This window comes from Tauraco erythrolophus, chromosome 5 (genome assembly GCF_009769465.1).
Source record: "Tauraco erythrolophus isolate bTauEry1 chromosome 5, bTauEry1.pri, whole genome shotgun sequence".
Classification (NCBI taxonomy): Eukaryota; Metazoa; Chordata; class Aves; order Musophagiformes; family Musophagidae; genus Tauraco; species Tauraco erythrolophus.
Window position 1 is genome coordinate 41,314,393 of NC_141469.1, and position 13,780 is coordinate 41,328,172.

Consider the following 13,780-nt stretch of genomic DNA (forward strand, 5'->3'; position numbering starts at 1 on the left):
TGACGTGCTACATTGAAACGTTTAAGCCTTAAACGCAAAACTCCCCGTAGGGTGGCGTTCAAGAGAAGAAGGAAACGGCCACCTTTCTAAACTGTCCATGGTTGGTTTTATCCACAGGGCTTATGAAGAAAGCACAGGCGGTGTTTATGTACCAGGTGTGCCTGCTGAAGAAAACAAACGCCACGGTCTGAAACGGGCGGGGTTCGGGCTCGGCTGCCTGGCTCGTTTCGCAGCTGGCGGACACGGACGCTGCTTGGTTTGGGACCGAGTCTTCCTCCGCGCCGCGGGGGGGCGCCGGAGCGCCGGCTGCTCCGCTCCTGCCTCGACCCGCCGCCTGCGGCGGCGCCCGGCGGGTGGTGCGGGCTGCCGGGAAGGAGGCGGTAGTATGGCGGCCAGCGGCGCGGCGGGCTGGTGCGGCCCCGAGCGGCCGGCGGCGGGCGAGCTGAGCCTGCTCGGCGCGGCGCCCGGCGCTCCCAGCTGCCCGCACGGTGAGCCGGGCGCTGAGGAGGCCGCTCAGGCGGGGCGGGGGTGGCGGCCCCGCCGAGGAGAGGGAGGAGCGGGGCCGGCCCGGGGCTCTGACGGGCCTGGCTGAGGTGGCCGCGGTTCCCGGGGCTTGGCGGGGTTTGGCACTTCCCTGAGCGTCCCTGTGTCTTGTCCCCAGCTGCTTGCTCGGCTCCCCTGCGGCGGGTGGTGTTTTACAGCGGCCTTTAGTGCCGCGAATGTTCATGCTGTGCTCTGGAAGCCTGACGCTTGCAGTGGAGGCGTTAAACCAGATCTTTGGTTGGCGTCCCGTGTGTCATCGTATAAATGCGTTTGTCCTTTAGGTCCTGCTCTTCTGTTTGTAAAGACCAGCCAAGGAAGAGAAGAGGGAAGAAGGTTTTATGCTTGTTCAGCTTGTAGGGATAGAAAAGATTGTAACTTTTTCCAGTGGGAAGATGAGAAGGTAAGAGAGCATTGCGTAAGACTATGGTAAATATTGGGATTTTTTTTCTCTGTTTAACAGAATATTTGGGAAAAAAAATATTTTGTTCTGGAAATCTGTGGCGATTACTGTTTTATAAACTTTGTTTAATAGTTTTTATTTAGCAGAGTGCTTCTTTCTGTCAGGAGAATATGTTTCAAGTATAACTTTGAAGGAAGGCTGTGTACATTTTGAGCAAAACTGGCATTTGGTACTGTATTGCCAAAACACTTAAGTGTTCAAGTTATAAAGTTTGACAATACTATGCGATGTTGAACAAAATAGGATAGTTCTGATCCCAAGAGGTCCTCATCTTCCATGATTAAGACAGAAAAAGTCTGGTGGATACAGGTAAACAATGGGATATGCAAAATAGTGAGATGGTGGTGCTCAGTAGTCTCAGAATATCTGCAGCAATTTCTCTTCATCTAAAGAACTTGGTCAGATAATTTTAGGGTAACAAAATTGGGATTGATGGATTGATTTGTATTCATGGAGAGCTTGCTATGGTTTTTGTCCGCTAGATTTTGTGTTACTTTTTCTGTTACCTAAATGAGTATCTTGTGTTGAGGTCGTTGTCCTCAGCAGGTTGGCAGGCTGGAATTTAATTGGGTTCACAAGCACTTTGTTGCCGTGCTGGTGACTACTGAGAAGTTACATAAAGAGAACATGAGGTGGTTAATCGCTTGGTTGTGTAGGTTTAAATGGTGTTTTAGATGCCGCTTGTATCATGGTGTCTTTTGTTCTGTTGAATTTTACTGTCTTCCCCTTTACACGAATCAGTTCCATAAGCTTTGTGCAAATGTCTTGAAAATGTTAACTGTGAAACCATTAAGTATGTTTCATGGAAACAACGTGAAAGATTCAAAGAAGAGCCGTCATGCTTTTAAAATAATCACACAGAAAAGACTTGGGCAACATTTCTACTGTCATCAGCTGTGCAGAATCAGATCGTAGTTTTTCAAAGGGAATGCAACTGCTGGCATGCATTAATGGAAAGTATACCTTTTTCTGTCTTTGTCATAATAATGTTTTGAGTTTTTCCATGAGTATTGCACATGGGAGAAGAATTAAATGCTTCTATTTTTTGCACAGCTTAAATTCACAACGACAGACTCATGCTGTTATGCAGTATACCTCTGTGCTGCAGTCATCCTGGTTCTTCTGAAACAACAATCCAAAGAATGTGATAATTTTTCTATGCGGAGTAACTAAAGCACGAGACCTTTGATGCACCCTTTTTGTTTAAGAATGAGTTTTAATGTACAATACAGGGTGATATCTGTTCGTTTTGTAACTTCTTATATGCGTAAATTTTACAGGTGTCGGAAACTAGGCTTAGAGCCCGTGAGGAATATAATAGAAATCATCAGCCGCTGTTTACACACAGACAGAACGTGGAAAGGTATTGTTATGTATACTTTCTTTAGTAAAAATCAAGTAATGCAAGTTTAGGTACTCTGAATGTAGAGATAATGTTTCAGGATTCTTCAAATAAGAAAACATGCCCAAGGGATTTGGAAAAATAAGAACTGGTTGACTGCAATGGGAAAATAACATGAAACATCCTATTAGAGCATGGTATTTTCAACCTAGGAACAGTATCTTTTTTTTGGTTTTGTATGTATGTATAGTTCTTCTTACGTTAGTGCTCATAATGTGCTAACAACAAGTTAGTTGCAGTTTCAGTTCAAAAAATTGTTCCTGACTTTAGTGTGCAAAAGTAACAGGCTTAGCACTGTGAGAAGAAGCAAAGGTGATACAGTAACAGATAATGTCTGAGCTTCGTGTATAAACATACAGGACTACTTGCTGGTAGTTGATACGGAGTCTTCACTCTGTAATCCGGATATTCTGGAGACTCTCAATATGCTTGGGCAGCGTATTATATGCTTGCTCTCAGGGGAGGCTTTTGCAGAGTGTCCGTGGAATATTTTTTCATATTGCTTCACTCACACATACATAGCGGAGTTTTGCAAGAGTGGCTTAAACTACGTTGCCTGTTGGAATTGTACCCTTACAAAATATGAAACCTCCTCCATAGCTCCACATCTTTTATAGAGGCTTTTTCAAAGTTTGTTCCCTATTGTCTTTTGTAATTAAAGGTACAAGAATTTTGTTCTGTTGCCGTTGTCAAAGAGGAGGTTTTGCCAGGAATGCCAGCAATTGCTATTGCCGGCTGAATGGGAAGAACACTCGGATCACCAGTTCCTGTGTGATATCTCCACTGCCCAGTTAAAAAGTCCTAGTAAACTTCTGTATCCACTGGAAAACAAAAAAACAAATGCACAGTATTTATTTGCAGACAGAAGTTGCCAGTTCCTGCTGGATCTTATTGTTGATTTAGGATTCAGAAGAGTGCTCTCTGTTGGAACACCCAGGTACGTCAGTGAGAGTTGTTGAACTTTGAAATAATATTTCTGTCTCAAAACTGTGCAGCTTAGTAATATTTAAATATTCAAGGATTCTCCCATAATAAGAGGTTCACTGTGTTTTAGTTGGTTGGGATTATCCAAGCGCCTAGTGGGTTCTTGCTTTGAGCTCCTAAGATACAGGAGAAGACTGTAGCTGCACTGCAAATAACACACACGTACGCAAACACGCTTAGATGTCTTGCTTTGTTTCTTACAGAAGTGACAATGAGATTCTTTGCTTCTGTTTGGGGTTATTTTGTTCATGGTGATCCAGAAAGCTACACTGCCTTTTCATCTTCTAAGACTAACAAGTTTTTCTAACTCTGAAATTAGCCAAAATCAGGTTACTCCATTTTTTCTATTTGTTTGGTTTTAGGTTTAGTAAAGTACCAGGCATTCTTGTCTTGCAAGATAATTTCTGAAACCGATGATTATGTGTTACATTTCTTTGTTCCAATTATACTTCAGGCTTCATGAAATGATCCAGTCAAAAGCATCACAAGAAGATTTCAGGGTTAGAAGCCTTCTGCTAGATATTGATTTCAGGTAGGTTTTGATAAAACTTTTATCTATCTGAAGAGTATGTACCAAAATTTGTGTTCTTACTGCTTTAAAAGATAAATTGGTGTTTGTTTTCCCTTTCCTGTCTCTGCATCTCTGTTCCTGCACACATACACAAATGACATCTGGTTTATGAGAAAAGTGATTATACTTAATAATTCCCAGTATTGGTATGTGTTGTCAGTAATCAGAACCCAAAGGTGACGTTTTTCTTAAGGCCATGTTTTCACTGTAAATGCCCCTTAGGGCAGGCAAGAAGTTGTTTATATTTTTCTACTACTTAAAACTTATTTTACAGGTATTCACAGTTTTACACAGAAGATGAATTCTGCCACTACAACATGTTTAATCATTATTTTTTTGGTGGAGAGGTAAGGCCAAGGGTTTCTTGAGTGCTTTGTAGAGAAGTACATGTTGTTGATGCAGAATTTAGTAACAAAATCATGGCTAGCCTTGTAGAAAACAACTATCATAAGGTAAAAATGGTCAACAGTAGTGGAAATCAAAGAACAACAGCGCCTTGTCAGTAATTCTCTCCCACTTGATTCAAAGATAAAGTTACCTATTGAATTTATGCAAACTGATGTTTCTTGCCACACCTTAACTGCTGCTTTTATTAAAATGACAATTTGGTGTGAGTTGTCACCTTGTGTAAGTATTCATTAGGCCTGTTCTTGTGTTGCTACAACAGAATTAATTGTTTTATTCCCAGCCTTTGCAAGCCCAATGGATGCCATGGGACTTGTTCAGTGCTACTTGAGGTGGGAGGGAAGAGGAGGTTGTCCTGCTTTTTCCAGGCAAGCAAGGTCAAAAGGTTAACCTTGTTGTCATAAAATTAAATTGAGTTAGTGCCATGGTTTAAAAAAATGCTGAATTTCTTTTTAGTTTTAAAATGTCACATGAAGTGCTTAGTTTTTGAGTTCCTTAGGAAACCTGCAGCTGCAGTAGGACATTTATTGTAGCTTTGTACAGAGAATCACAGTGTAATTCAATTCCAAACATTAGTTTCAAACATTTATCCCAATAGTATACTCGCTCTTCACTTTTTCCCTGCCATTATTAGTAAGTCACCACTGATTTGCATAAACGTGTTTATCGTAACACCTTTAATGCTATGTAGATAATTTTACATTTTTTTTCCATTCTAAAGCCTGATTTTGAATGGGATCTTGAAAAATAAAAGGAATTGCGTAGAGTGAAACGGGCGCTGGTCTGAAAGCCTTACCTTTGAATAGTTTTATCCGTTACTGTATTCAGGTTTTGTATTTTTCAATTAACACAAAAGACTGTTCATTTTCATTATAAACACTGTAGTGTTCTTTTCAAGGTGTGAAAAGGTGACACCTGTAATGGCGCTGTGTCGTGGTGTATTCAAGGGCTGAATTGCAGCACTTTTGAATGCATATTAGTGCTAAAAATCTGGTTTTGGAATGCAATGGAATCTAAGTAATAGATGAATGAACACTGCAAGATGACAGTGAATATGTAACTTTTTACATTTCCTTTAATTATAGAATCCAGGTTGGATTGCTGAAATTTGAACACTATATCTTTTTATAACCAGTATAGATTTAATCAGTTTTCAGTAGACTGAGGTTTTTCCCATTACTTTGATAATGCTTTACAGAATAAAACTAAAGTTAAGAGGCATGAATAAACTGTATTCTGAGCCTGAACTTTGCTTTCTTGCTATGAATGACATCTTTTTTCCAAGTTAAATGTAGTACCCTTAGGAAGAAGACTATCTTAAGAAGCTTGAACTGCAGCTGCCCTTGATATGTTCTCTCCAACTGAACAGGGCACTTGTTTTCAGTGTTTCAGACCTAGCTGTTTTTTTTAAATGCTACACAAGAGGAAATTCACCTCCACAAGAGGAAATAACTTCCATGCTCAAAGTTGAAACTTCTAAAATAATAATTTTACTGCCAAATACAATATTTTTAGGATTCTTGAATTTGTATTTCTGGAAGTTAACCTCTGTTTCTTACAGGTTGCACGTGAAACTTGTAAGAAATTCCTGTATCAAGACAGTGGCGAAAGAGTCATTATGGTAACTGATCCGCCATTTGGAGGTTTAGTGGAAGCGCTGGCTTCTAGTTTTAAAAAACTGATGGCAATGTGGAAGGAGACAGAAAAAGAAGGTATGTATTACAACCAGATGGGTGGTTTGAGCTGTAGCATCACTGTAAGAAAACGTACGTATTTAAAAGTCTGTGATTCTTGCTGCTGAGGTGAATGTGAACACGCTCATGTTATAATGCCTGGAGATGAACTACCATATATCCAATATACTCTCCTGATACTTTTAGTGTAATAATACCCAATTTGCTAAGTCTCTCTTAAAAATTTTCATATATTCTTTAAAAATCTATTTTGAAATTAAAATGGACTTTAAAGGTAGAGAAGAACAAACTGTCCAAACAGTACCATTTCTTACCAATGTAGGCAGGTGACAAGTTTTTTTAGTTAAGTGGAGCTTACAGCTCCACATATACAAAATATACCAAAACTGTCTGTCACCTAAAGGAACTCATTATTATGCCCAGCATGACATAAGTATACATGTTTATGTATTTACTGTAAATGTTTCATGCTTCATGTACCTTGTTTTTCTTTAATGTACACTAAGTCCTTTCGTTACTAGGTCATAACAGCCAAGAGATGCCCATGTTCTGGATATTTCCATACTTCTTTGAGTCTCGTATTCTCGAATTTTTCCCAAGCTTAAATATGATGGATTATCAGGTATAACTGAACCCAGTGAGTCTGCTAAATTTCAGTTGTGTGCAATGTGAACAGGGATATGAATAAAAGCAGATATAATGGTACCACTTGTGTGTAGATGGGCCACCTTCTTAAATTGTGGCTGCATTGGAGGCACTTCAGACCCTGTGGTGCTCATCACGTGGACCCCAGATTCTGTATTTGTGTTAGTCATACCTTTGATAACTTTGTCACACTCCTGTAGTTTATTACTGTCTACATTTAGCCTGTATCTGCAGCTAAACAACAGCCAGCTGTTCTGTTACCCAGTCACCCCTCCCCACTCGAGAAGGGCAATCAGGAAAGGGAAGGAAGACCTGTGGGCTGAGATAAGAACTATTGAATAATTAAAATAAAATGGAATAATAACAGTGATAACAATAATAATATATACAGACAAGTGGTGCACAGTGCAGCTGCTCACCAACCGTTGGCCAGTGTCCAGCCTGTTCCCAGCTAGTGATCACAGAGCAGAAAAGTCCCGAAACCGCAATCCTGGAGAGAGGGAATAGGCCTTGTGAGCAGAATGACGAGCGAGACCGTCCAGGGAACAGCGACTGTTGAGGAAGAGAGTGAAGGAGAGAGAAGAGAAGAGCCTGTCCCCAACAAACTTTCCAATTTATAGTGAGCGTGATGTTACACAGTATAGAATACCCATTTGCCAATTTAGGTGTCAATCACGCTGGCCATGCTCCTCTCAGATTCTTGGAGATCTGGGTTGTTATTGAAAAATAAGTTGAAAAGTCCTTGAGCAGTATATATACCTGCATATACCATGACTGACTACAAACTAAAACAAAGTGTCTTATCAACTGTGTTCTGACCTAATCCGGTGCTGCAGTCTTGTTAAAATGCAGCTTCTCTGAACAGAAAATTAATTCTATGATTCTATCCCAGCAAAACCAGGACAGTTACATACCTTTAAATCGTCTGTCATCTGTCCATTAACTCATTTCTTCTGCCAGTTTTTCAGTGTGGCAAAATTTGCACTAATTTCGACAGGTGTATGTTGCTGAGGTGGGAGATAACTTGAAGAACAGTGTTTCATTTTTCCCAGATGTTGAAATGTCAGTAGCTTGGTGGGTTATGCCCAGCCCTGGACAATAAATAAATAAATAAATAAAGTCTTTCATCTCGAAAACTGCTGGGACCGGAGGAGAGTTACAGCAATGGAAATTTTTGGAATTGGGTAATAAATGAAGTTGTCAGTGATAAACCAGTGATCGGGCATCAGCTTCTCCAGTATTGTATCTATGCTTGAAGTTGTTTAAGAATGTGTACATTGGTGACTTCTGAAAGATCAATCATGGGTATTCATGGTTTTGAAGTTTTACTTTCTCATATAACAACTCTGCGTAATGTTTAACATGGGTGTTTCAGGCGACATATTTGTATCTTGTAGAATGGAAATTTGTGGAAGAAAGTTGGAAGCTTGTTCTAGGCTAGGCTCTGCGTTGCTGCTAGTGTTCAGAGATGAGAACTTAAGTGGCAAGTCTCTGAAAGCAGTGCTGGAAAAAGCAGTGCTGATTGGATTTGCAACTTTGTAATTGTTCTGAGATGGGTGAATATGCATGTCCACTCTTGTACTTTCCAGATAGGCCAAATTGTACATTTCTGTTTTTTTTTAATGGATTGCACTTTCATGGAACAAACTACTGCCATGTTATCTCAGATATCCCATGCAAAAGAGCAAAAAGAGATAAGTAAAATAGGATTATTGTAGTGTTGGGAATTTAGTTTCCTGAGGCTAGCCTCCTGTTACGATTGCCCAAATTTAAAAATAAAAGACAAAATACTTCTTGTAGAATTTGTAGTCTAATTTGTAGCTAGTCTTTTATATAAAAATGAAAATTTCATAAGGCACATATAAAGATAATAAATATGTAAATAGTTCTGTCTGTGCTTAGGATTCAGTTTAAGACTCTTTTTCTATGGTTTTATTTTTCTAGGTAGACTATGATAATCATGCACTTTATAAGCATGGCAAGACAGGTCGTAGACAGTCCCCTGTCCGTATCTTCACGAACCTCACCCAAAGTATGATTGTACTTCCTGTAGAAGAGGGTTATAGGTAAGATGTGTTAATGCTCGAGTGACTGGAAGTGTATGCTTGTGCTTAATTAGGGCATAAAGTCTCTAATGGACTTTGGGATGGTGCTGTTCAGTATTTTCATGCGTAACTTTGTGAGGCCAGGCTCAAGAGCACACTTCTCTGTCTCATTCTAAGGTTGCAGGTTCTATAAACGATGTGTAGGAGAGATGGGCACTTACAAAGGGATGTGTGTTTTCCAGTGTGGAATGATGAGATTCCTCAGCTAGTCTGTAGGAAATGTTGTGTACGCTTGTGAGAGACAGAGATTTACAGCTATCCCTGATAATCAGCTTGATTGAGACAGTAGTTAATAAAATTAACGCTAAGAGAAGCATCAAGGACAAAGGAATGGATTTGGTTTGATTTTACTGCTGATAGTGTTTCTAGTTTAAATTCAGGCACCTGAATTTTACTGTTTGGATGTACTGTGTCTAAATTGATTATGAGGCTCTGGGCCTAAGCGGTGATTTTATGCATCCAAAACATCATCTTTAATTTAGCAGAGTGATTTTGCAATCTTTATATTTATTGTTGAGCTTGTATTAAATTGATTTATATTGCTTCTTGATAACAGACCAATACATTTATAATTATTTTTTTTCCAGGTTTTGTGCTGTGTGTCAGCGGTACGTTAGTTCTGGTAACCAACACTGTGAGATATGCAATTCCTGTACGTCAAAAGTAAGTATTTTGACTTCTGTCTGGATATAAGTTTTAGCAGTAGTCAAATAATAACTTCTGTAAGTTTTGGCTTGGTAAAAACCTATTTTGATACTGATTTCCTTGGGAAACCCCAGACAGTTCAGTTTTGTAGACTTAGTATTAACTTCACAGGACATAATTCGTAGCCCACTGGGATCTGATTTCTGTTTCCCAAATTCCTTTGTGTCGGAAAGAGGACAGGAAAAGTTTGCTACTTCCCACTTACGCGATACCGTATTCATCAGTGGTCTGTTGACACATTTCTTCTTATGTTTCAGAAGTTATAGAACTTGCCAGCTTCAAAGTGCAGCCATTTTGCTGTGGTTGTCACAGGTTCTCAGGACTGTTGTTTTTAGGTTACAGTCCTTCCTACAGAGGACTTGTTTCTGTAAGTAATGGGGACCATATATCAGTAGTTTAGTTTTAAGACAGAATCAGTGTACTTAAAGGGGGCCTACAGGAAAGCTGGAGAGGGACTTTTTACAAGAGCATGTAGTGATAGGACAAAGGGCAATGGCTTTAAACTGAAAGAGGGCAGATTTAGATTAGATATAAGGAAGAAATTCTTCACTCTGAGGATAGTGAAGCACTGGAACAGGTTGCCCAGAGAAGTTGTAGATGCCCCATCCCTGGAAGTGTTCAAGGCCAGGTTGGATGAGGCTTTGGGCAACCTGGTGTAGTGGAGGGTGTTCCTGCCCATGGCAGAGGGGTTGGAACTAGATGATCTTTGAGGTCCTTTCCAACCCTAACCATTCTATGATTTTTTTCCCATGATTTTTCTATGATTTTTTTAAAAAACAAAGAAACAATGCATTTGTTCATCTTTTGTAGGATGGTAGACGATGGAAACATTGTGTTCTTTGCAAAAAATGTGTAAAACCCTGTAAGTACAGAAAAATACTTTTCTAAGTAAGAGTACACTTACTGTTTAAGCTCTAGTCCAAAGAAACTGAGATGACAAACCAGAAAATACTCTGTAAAAGAAACAAAATGTGATCACTCAGAGACATAAAGGAAAAATCTGTTTCACATGAGTTGCGATTTGATAACTTAGGTGTATTTGCACTGTGTGAAAATTTGATAAATTATTGTAGATCCTATTTATATTTGTTATAGGAAAACTTACATGTTTTGGTTTGTCATATAAGTGTTTCCTGATTTGTCATATAAGTGTTTCCCAATTTTGTAAACTTTTTCATTAGAATTTTATAAACAAATAGGCAATGACTGGAATATTTGTGAAGGTATGATCAAGCTGTTTCATACACAAATGCAGTTGTATTTGTAACCGTGTTTGAATAGCTGAAGCGATGATTTTTGTTAACCGATTCAGAAATCGCAGTTTGTAAGTCCATTTTAACATCCGGACTATTTTTCGTGTTACGGGATCACATATGGGATAATAGTTCTAATGGTGAAATAATTCAGTCATATTGAAATAGTTAGTATATCTAATGAAGAAGTACCTGGCTGCCTTATGAAGTGTGATAAGCGACCAGAAACTGACTACACCCATCTCTGTAAAACTAAAATAAAAATAAAACCCTGGTAATGTAGCTTATATTTAAAGTTTAGTTTCAGAATGATCATTCTAAACACTTCCAAGATCATAAATCGTGTTCCCTATTTTCCAGCTTGGTTTCACTGTAACAATTGCAACTGCTGCACTCTTCAAAACCACACGTGTGAGAAGACTGATGCCGGCTGTTTTGTTTGTGGCAAGGCAGGTCACAAACGCAGTACCTGTCCCAGCCTCTCTCGCACCAGAACAGCTTGCCAGTAAGTGTGATGTTGCATTAATATAATAAAAGATAACATTCAGATAAGATTAGATCTTATTTCGTAGAAACGATTTAGAAAGAGATTATTTTGGCCTTGAGTGCTGATGTCAGCTTTCACTAGTGTCCACTTGGCTATATTGCTGGGGAGTACGTACTGAAGGAGGATGTGATAAAACCCAGGCAGGTCACTTACTCTGGCTCACAAGTCCTTAACCGTGGCTTTTCTTTCAAAACTGATTTGTACGGGTCTCAAACACAGTGAATGGTGCATGGGATAGCTCTGCCAAGAAGATTCAAAATTCATGAAACACTTTTATCCCCTTCGGGTTCCTCATGAAAGCGCAAAGAAAAGAGTCACTACGCTGTTTTTATTGCCTCCTGTCTCTTCTCCTTTGTTGGCGGCATCTTTTTTCTTTCTGTGATACAGCCTGAATTTCCACCATGTAAGATCTGTATTAATGAGAGTCACATTAAGTACTTCTATTGTGCCATGATTGTGCTTCTGTAGCACACACAACCACATACTTGTATGTATCAAAAGACCAAAAAATGGTGTGTGTTGGTCTTCAGATGGAACTAACTGAAAAGAGGAAAGGGGATTCGCTAGGAGGCGATCCAGCAGTTGGCTCAGTCTTTCCAGTTGGGGATAGTTGGCCTGCACTTTTGTAACTTCCTTTCCAGTGTGCATGGGTTCGTTGGTGATTGTTGACTTGGATGGCTGTAGGAATGGAAATGCAAATCTTTCCTCCTAAAAGATGCAGCTCTGTTGCATAGTGAGACCCAGATGGTTAACCTCTGGGATCAGTATCAAGAGATTCACCGGGTGCCTGCTGGATGGAAGGGGACTGTAGGTGCATTGCTTCATGTCCTGCTGTGGTATTAATCTGAGTTTTGGTTATGGAGAGTTAGTGTTTCATGTTACATTTCTCTTTCAAAAATTCTCTCCCTTTAATATGTTTTTCTTTGCCTAAAAAAGTAAAAAGAATACTAAAAGAAATTCATAAAACCTCACTTGTTTCTTCTGTCGAGTATAAGTTGTACTGGTTAGCCTTTCAGGCTGTCAGTTGTTTCTTTTGCTAATTTAATGCAGAAGATAACTTAGGTTTCTTTTACTAATTAAAACATGCGTATATTTTATGTGTAAAATTATTCAGTGGTTTGTGTTATGAAATACATCCTTTGTCAGAGAGAGGAAACAATCCACTTGATAGTTATATTTAGGTCCTATATTATTTGCAGGAGTCTTTGTAATGTTATTAAACTTTATGTACTTTCTTCTAAGCCTTTCTGCCATATATTCATGCGTTATATATTGAGTCTGTATGTGCTTTTTTGTACTTGGTGAGTGACGTTTCTTCAGTTTTCTACATCCATTTAAAGGTAAATGACGAAAAAGTACAGAAATGTAAAATAATTAATAGCAATAAAGTGGACAGGCAGTTTTAGGAAGATCAAGTGTCATAACATTGTAAGATGGAATGTTCCTTGTACTTTTTTTGACAGTACTTCTGAGCTCATACACTTACACGGACAGATTATTTAAAATACCAGCAAATGTAGAAGTATGTTCTCCATTTTATTCTAATCTATGTGTTCCTTTTTTGCTTTACAGAGCTGACAAAAAGCAAAGCCAGAAAACTCTAAAGAGGGTAAGGATGGGGATCCTTAAAAGATCAGCTATGAAGCATGCCATATTCTCCAGGAAGAAAGTAAAGAATAAGAAAAAGAAGACATGACTTTGCTTGCTGATGCATAGTTGTTTTTTTGTTTTGTTTTGGTTTTTTTTTTTATGGCCAGCCTTTGATTTCGTTTTCTAAAAATGTTAATGCTAACATCCAAAATAAAACCTGTTTGAATTAAGTGACTATTCTTCCATTATACATCATTACTGCCACAAAAAAAAAAAAAAAAAGCTGAGTAAGCCACACACTTACCATGTATTTGTATAATGTAACCATTTTTAACCATTTTTTGTGTTTAGGATTAGCTATTTGTCTGATTTAGTGGGAGTCTGAAGTTAAGGGAGGAGTACTGCTGATGGGTGAGCTATTGGTGGATACTGTGGTTTTGTGGTGGGTATTGGGGGACTTGGAGCAAGGCGGGGAAGTGAGTGTAGGTGATGGGAAGGCACAAATTCGTAGGAATCCAAGCGCTGTTAGTTCCACTTGCAATATGGAGTTGAGTTTTTAGAATTTTCTCTCCGAATGGAAAAAAGCCTAACAACAAAAAAATAAAGGTATTCCGGAAGCTTAGCAAGAGGAAAAAAGTGACCTTGTAAGTATGTTTAAATTTATTTTTAAACCACTTCAGCGAATTAAATTAAACAATCATTGATTTTAATGTTTTGGATTGGCACTGCTGAGAGAGATGGGCTATATTGTCAAAATGGGAGTTGAGCATCGGTGCAGCGTGTTCTCGGACGCAAGCGTAAGGAAAAGGAAGGTTTGTATGGCCGCAGGAGGGCTGACCCCCCGCGCTGGCCCACTGCGGCTGAAGCGGCGGTGCC

General features: G+C 39.2%; 1 protein-coding gene across 1 annotated transcript; it reads left to right on the forward strand.

Annotated features, from left to right (window-relative positions):
- The first annotated feature begins 385 nt into the window (after positions 1 to 385).
- On the forward strand, positions 386 to 13,054 carry ZCCHC4 (zinc finger CCHC-type containing 4). The gene is made up of 13 exons (XM_086612483.1): positions 386 to 488; positions 825 to 943; positions 2,284 to 2,366; positions 3,067 to 3,342; positions 3,844 to 3,921; positions 4,235 to 4,307; positions 5,927 to 6,077; positions 6,581 to 6,681; positions 8,649 to 8,770; positions 9,397 to 9,472; positions 10,325 to 10,376; positions 11,128 to 11,272; positions 12,887 to 13,054. Exons 1-13 carry the CDS (start codon positions 386 to 388, stop codon positions 13,008 to 13,010), a joined length of 1,503 nt encoding a protein of 500 aa, XP_086468609.1. The 3' UTR covers positions 13,011 to 13,054.
- Positions 13,055 to 13,780: the final 726 nt, after the last annotated feature.